At 39.0% G+C, this 7,069-nt stretch overlaps 2 protein-coding genes across 2 annotated transcripts; both read right to left on the bottom strand.

Annotated features, from left to right (window-relative positions):
• Window positions 1-1,148: 1,148 nt before the first annotated feature.
• Window positions 1,149-2,018, bottom strand: LOC118647945. Its single transcript, XM_036294021.1, has one exon. It carries the CDS (start codon window positions 1,889-1,891, stop codon window positions 1,517-1,519), a length of 375 nt encoding a protein of 124 aa, XP_036149914.1. The 5' UTR covers window positions 1,892-2,018; the 3' UTR covers window positions 1,149-1,516.
• Window positions 1,998-5,769, bottom strand: LOC118647940. Its single transcript, XM_036294008.1, has one exon. It carries the CDS (start codon window positions 3,143-3,145, stop codon window positions 2,015-2,017), a length of 1,131 nt encoding a protein of 376 aa, XP_036149901.1. The 5' UTR covers window positions 3,146-5,769; the 3' UTR covers window positions 1,998-2,014.
• Window positions 5,770-7,069: the final 1,300 nt, after the last annotated feature.

Consider the following 7,069-nt stretch of genomic DNA (forward strand, 5'->3'; position numbering starts at 1 on the left):
GACGATTAAATTTTCTGCAAAAATACTTCAACTCTGAAAATTTGGTTTTGCGATCATTGCCTCTGCACCATACCGCCCCAACCATTTCGTCAACAACTTAACGTCAACATGATTGCGCACATTCTCCATGGTTTTACCAAACACCGCATTATTCATTAATTTATACAAGTTTTTTTCGAAACCATTTTTGGCGAGGGTTCGGAACTGCGTGTTTAACTCTATGTATTTACAGAGCCATGGAAATTGTGCGAATTTTAACACGCGGTATATCTTTGTGATACGAAGACCGTGACGCGTGCACTGTTGCAGGTTGCGGTAATGAATGACGTAACGTTTCTTATCATACAGCGTGGCGAGAAGTTTATATTCACGCTTGCCAGGTGGTTTATCACGTGTTGGGCAGAAAGGTAGGTCAGTGTGCTCATCGTGAAGGTCTCGAGGATACTCGAGATCAACTTCGAGAATGTATCCTGCTGGTGAATCAAGAGCAATCGGATTTACATCAAAATTTGAGACGTCTTCAACCCATTGAAATTCTCCATAGGGCAACGGCTGACACATTGCCCAGCCATACAAATTATTAACATCGAAGTACATAAGATATGAGAATGGTTTTGATGGGTCGTACGTCTGCATATATTTGTTGTTAGCCTGTGCATATCTGCCTGAACATTGACTGAAATCGCCGCGTATACCACGCTGGATGAACATTACCATGTCGATGTCAGTAAGCAGTTCGAAAGTAACGTTAGTATATTTTAACATAGCGTTCCATGTGTATCCGGGGAGAGTATAATAATGTGCGGGATCGAGACTGTAACTTTCTAGGCATTTATCGCGGAAATTTTCAAAAATGTCGGCTAATAACAACACATCCGTTTTCAAATATAGATCGCTATATTCGCCCAACGTTTGAATGGAGAATCGCTTCCAGACATTCTCGGCGTGCGCGTAATCGCTCTCGGATACAGTATCACCGGTCAAGGAACTGTAAAATGATTCGCGCGGTGGTAAACACGTGTCCTGCAGCTTGTCCACGCAATCCACGTACTCGGACGGAAATACACCTTTTCGTGTCAATAAATCAAAATCCTCGTCAGATAAATGTAAAAATTTGGAACGTACAATTTTTAATTTTTTTTTTTTTGCCTAGAAATGATGCCAATTTTTCGAGACTAGTATTTAAAAATTTATATGAATCAATAAACCGTAGTTTTATATAATTACGTAGGTCTAATTTATCAGCAGTATCTACGACATGTTTTGTGAAAGAAATGTACTTTTCTTTCGTGATGGGGAGTACGTCAGTCTTCTCTTTGAACGCAGTGGCTATTTCCTTAATAATAAAATGTGAATCGTATCCAGATAAATTATAGAAAATAATCGGTATGTATGATGCATTTTGGTAATTTAGATTACAAAGAGAATGTGCGGGACCACGGTAACGACCAGTCAAATGGCAATGATCGCGCACCCGCGTATCGTCCGACGTGAACGATTTATCGCAGGTATGACATCACGTCGCACTACGGTATGCCTCCAATTGTTCTTTCGATAACGTTTCCATGGGGACATTAGTGGATAAACGAATCTTAACATTATGCGTCAATTCTTCCAGTTGTTTGGTAAACCATGCAATACAATCTTTATCGCGACGAAACTTATACGTAGATAACGCATCGTTATACGAGCATCGCACGTAATATCCGATGCTGAACACTTCATGTTGTTGATATGTGTACGACGCTTGCTCTGCATCATGTTGTGTCTTCCGTAACACACACTCGAGGTCTGCGTAGACGATGAATGGCACTCGTTCCTTGTGATTTATATTCCGGAAATTTAGCCATTTGTCGTCTTCGGTGGGCAATGTGATAGCGCAGTCATTCATCGTCTGGCAGTCCACACCGTGCGATTGTAGCCTCTTGCAAGATGGAAAATAGTGCAAGCATCTGTAAAAATAAAAAAAACATTTTTAATAACTTTTTTTTGTTAAATTATGAGAATATTCTTTTCAATATACATACTGGTCGCAAATGTATTTTTTGTGCTCCTTTTTACTCAGTTGGGAGTTGACGAGGCGGGACAGATTTTTTATCCAAGCAAAGTGACCCACGCTGCGTTCGCGCGAATTTTGCAAATATAATAAATTGACATGTTTCTCTCTCTTGTTGTTGGAGAGTCGCAGCGGAAGAATCTTTAGCATTGCCATTTCCTTTTTAATTCCATAGACGTTAATTGATACAGTGTTGAGTCTCTCGAATTTTCCAATGTCTTTTAGTGTAACGGGAAACTCGATGTCGTCGAACTTTAGAACTGTTGTATAATGCGGATATGATGACTCTCTATCACTATGTCTTTCGGCAGGGTGTAGAGCGGCAACCACTGACCACGCAAAGCATGCATTGTCCTTCGAATTAACATTCACTACCGCACGTTTCATCATTATTTCTCGCAGCAAAGTCACGTAACACCCCGCGTGTAAAGGATTGTACTTGTTTATATTTACAGTCAAATTGAGAATTCGCGACAGCGCCCCGCTATCACGTTTTTGAAACTCTTCGAGTGACGCTAATGTGGGCTCGATAACGCGTCGCTCATACCACTCGCTCAAATCCGACATTCGAAATAGTTCACAATTTTTAGTGTTTATACTTTTGTTTGCACGTTTATCACCTGTTACAAACACACCATTAAATGTGGTATTCACTTTCACACTATTGTGTTTTTCTAGAGCGTCCCGCACTCGCTCGAGCACTATATCGCCTGCGTCTTCTAAAAACGTTCGCGGTTCGATGTAATTTACGTTATTTACCACACCGGTTAGAACACGATTCTCGAACGCCGTATGTATTTCTCGCCACACGAGTCTGTCAGCGTTATTACTAGCGGTCGCGTAATTATCGCCGACGTGCACAAAACGCCTTTGTAATCGTGTCTTTTTACCCTCGAGTCGCGCGATCCTCGCCACCAACGATTGTCTTTGTCCGACGGCAAGCCGAGGACGCTTAACGCGGTTATGTTCCTCGAGCTGTTGCATAAATTCGTCGCATCGCTGCAACCATGTAAAACACTCATCCAAGGTAGCAATTCTGTCGGCTTGCTCTGACAGTTCGCGTTCCACTTGCTCAAAATTATTCTCCATTTCTATAATGTCTTTTAGCACTGTCTTAAAACAACATACAATCTTCAACAGGACACTTGCATGTAATTTGCCAAACACTGCATATAGCTGCGCACCTAATGCAGAATCAAAATTTGTCTTGAATTTCAAAGTGCATTAGCTTGCTTTGTCTTTCACGTCGAATAAAAACACATATCTCCATCTCTTGCTCAGATAGAACATATTCATCATCATCATTGTCCAAAAGATTAGAAAATTCGCGATAAGTGTGTAATATTTTCTCTACGTAAGGATTGTCAGTCTCATAAGTGACTCATTCCTGCTATCACTTCAATATACCTTCCAACACTGCTGGTATCTCAATGAGATGAAAACAGCTTTCCTGAGTCTTTTATACAATTTGTTTTGCTATATTATATTCACTTTCATTGGTGTCAACTCAATTCAGTATCTCTCTATATAATTTTTGCTTCACATGATGAGGCCAATCATAAACAAATTGATCATGTATGTAAACTTCCTGTATTACGATGCGTTCGTGCGTTTCGCGTATACCGAGTTCTCGATCGCGTAGAAATTGCACTGGTGATATTCGCTGCACATGCATTCGTTTTTCAGAATCGTCATTATTAAGAACATAAATGACATCTTCTACTTCAAATTCAACTCGTTCATTCATGTTGTATAATTTTATACTGAAAGTCTTTAATGTGTGGACACAGGACACATATTGCACGGAATCAACACAAACATAGGCTGTCTACAATTCGAACAGTATTTGCAGACAGCAAATACACAGCAAATACACAGCAGCCATCATACATCAGTGCTTGATTTTTCCAAGATTCTTCAAATGTATGTGCGATTTTTGATCTCATCAGAAGATATCAAATGATGTACATGTCTAAAACTTGATTTTTTTAATGATCTCATCAGAAAATACGTATCAAATGACTTGTGTACGTGCCTAAAGCATATTTTGCATCACAGCCGCCATACATCGGCGCTTGACTTTTGCAAAATTTGCATTCTTTGAATATATGTGTGATTTTTGATCTCATCAGAAGTATGATGCATGTGTCTAAAATGTATCAAGTGATACATGTGTCTAAAACGTATCAAGTGATGCATGTGTTTAAAAACGTAAACTGCGGGATTTGTTCCCACTACTATTATTGGGGTATGTGGAGGAGTGTACAATATAAAAAGAGTTTAGGCATCGGTACCCGTTGGTTACTGGACAGCAAAGGTTTCTGAAACGTTACTGCAATCGGTGAAAGACGAACTTCTCGAGGATGAACTATTACGTTCCGATCCAGCAAAATGACACGTGTGATAAACCGTAAGTATTTTCAATTTTTATTTTTTTTCCTTCTATATTTCCTTCTACATTTATTCGCACTTTTATTTCTAATTCCCTGTATTCTTTTTACAGAACATTATCGCAGCCGCGCTATATTCCGCGCATCTTGGGAAGGAGATATGCTTTGACTGCTACAGCATATAAATATTTGGACATCAGAATCAGGATGGAATCTATGCCCTGTGTAGAATTATTGATTGGTGATAACCGAAGTCGCATAGGTTACCTACACCTGACTTATGCGATATGGAAAACGTTCATCGAGAGACGTGCGGATATTGTGCAACTCATGCAGGCAGCTGTACCTTCTTCAAGAATTTCGATTAATGATTTAGTTATAGATCTCGTAAATATACGTAAAAAAATATTGTAAAGTTAACATTATATAATACTAGGTATAGGAAACCATCAACCATACAATTCTTATTAGAACTGGAAGATTGTGTTGAACAAGTATGCTACCAATTGCATCAAAATATTTATATTGTTGGTGAAAAATATAAACAATTTGTTACTAATTTTACGTCAAAATCATGTCACTAATAAAAGTGATACTGTAAAGATATTACATGAAAAATATGATAAGACGTGTCTCGTAGATTGTGAGTTATTGGCTTATGCATCCGACAATATTGTATATGATGCTTTACAAAACGAATAAATGAAAAAAGTCTCATAGATTGTGAACTTATGCATCAGACAAATATTGCATATGATACGTTATGAAATAAATAAATGAAAAAATTTATAAATAATTATTCTAACTTATTTTCTCTCTTCCTTATTCCTTTACAGTGAAATGGCGTGTGCAGAACTTGGTAGGAAGTACATAGATAAAGTGCGATGGGCAGGAACGATATATATGTGACTGCGTATGAAAGAACGAATGAAAGAGAAAGAGAGAATGATAAGACTACATGGTTGAAGATATCACGTACAGGTGACAAAGACATTCAGTAAAAGGAGATCGCGAGCATCGCGGCGATGGCTGCTGAAAGGGATCATGTATGGGTAAGAGAGTTAGATTTGTAACAGAAGGAGAGCGCGAGCACCGCAGCGATGGCTGCAACGGCGGCGGGCGGCGGGCGGTGGCGGCGGCGGCGGCGGCGGCGGCGGCGGCGGACCCCGATTCCCCCTTTATCGGTTGCGAACCCGAAAATTCCGCGTTAGCAATTCCCGCGCCGCGAAACCCCCCGATCCGCGTGATGTCATACCCCCGCGCGTCTACGAGTTCCCCCCGAACACCCGCTCCTTCCTCGGAGCACCTGGGTTAGAACCGGCCTAGTATTAACTACTTTTATGCTTTGTCTTATCCTAACTATTGTACGTACCGATGAGTTTTCAGGCGTTCTACTGCAGTAGAACATAACCTTGTATTGTACAATTCGCAAATTGAAAAATATTTTCTATTTTCTTTGATTCTAATAAACTGACCTTTATTGTAATAATCATAAGAAGGTCTTCCTCCTGTATTTCACATTTTCACTAAAAAATCATAAGTTTTTTTTTTGTTGGTCGTTATAACTGTAGGCACCCTAGGTTTTCTGCTTAATAGATGTTTTATGCAGCAGAACCCTTACGGAAAAAACACTCTAATTTTGAGAGTTTACACTCAAAATTAAGTGTTAATACTCGATTTTGGGAGTTTACTCCCAAATTTAGGTGTATACGCTCAAATCTTGAGTATTTATACTCGAACATTGAGTGTGTATACCCAATGATTGAGTGTACCAAAGTTTGGATTTAAATATTGAATATTTGAAAGTATACTTTCAACATTTGGATATGACACTCAATAAATGAGTGTATACTTCCAACATAAAGTGTGAACACTGAAACGTTGAGGATGTACACTCAACATCTATCGGTTGAAGGTATACACTTAATATTGAGTGTGCACTCTCAAACATTGGACTAGAAAATGTTAAATAAGAACAAAAACAAGAAAAGCAAGTTCAACCAAGATTAAAATTAATCTGCATTGGTAGAAATGGACATAAAACGAATATTTAAAATAAACATTCAACTGTAGAGTGTTCAGCTGGCTTTGAGTATTAATTTGAGTATTACTTTCAACTTGGATGTTTACCATTTAATTGAGTATTAATTTCAGTGTTATTGTTAAATTTAGGATTAACATTGAAATTAACACTCAATTAGATGGCGAACATTCAAGTTGAAAGTAATAACACTAATTAAAAGTAAATTAAAGAGCGAACACTCAAGTTGAGTGTTTACACTGAATTGAGTGTTTACCCCTTGTCCCAAATTATACTCAACTTGATTTTTTTCAGTGTTATTTTTAGTGTTTTTCCGTAAGGGAAAACCTCACTTCGTTATCTGCGGGAGCGTCCCAGATGCGCACAGTAATAAACGGACACAGCAGGCTGAGTAAAACGGACACAGTAACAAACAGACACAGACCAAACGGACACAGTAATAAACGGACACAGTAACAAACGGACACAGTAACAAACGGACACAGTAACAAACGGACACAGAGACCAAATGCGCACAGAGCGAAACGGACACAGTGCGAAACGGACACAGACCAAATGCGCACGGACCAAATGCACACGGAC

The sequence above is a fragment of the Monomorium pharaonis genome, chromosome 1, assembly GCF_013373865.1.
Source record: "Monomorium pharaonis isolate MP-MQ-018 chromosome 1, ASM1337386v2, whole genome shotgun sequence".
NCBI classification, from domain to species: domain Eukaryota; kingdom Metazoa; phylum Arthropoda; class Insecta; order Hymenoptera; family Formicidae; genus Monomorium; species Monomorium pharaonis.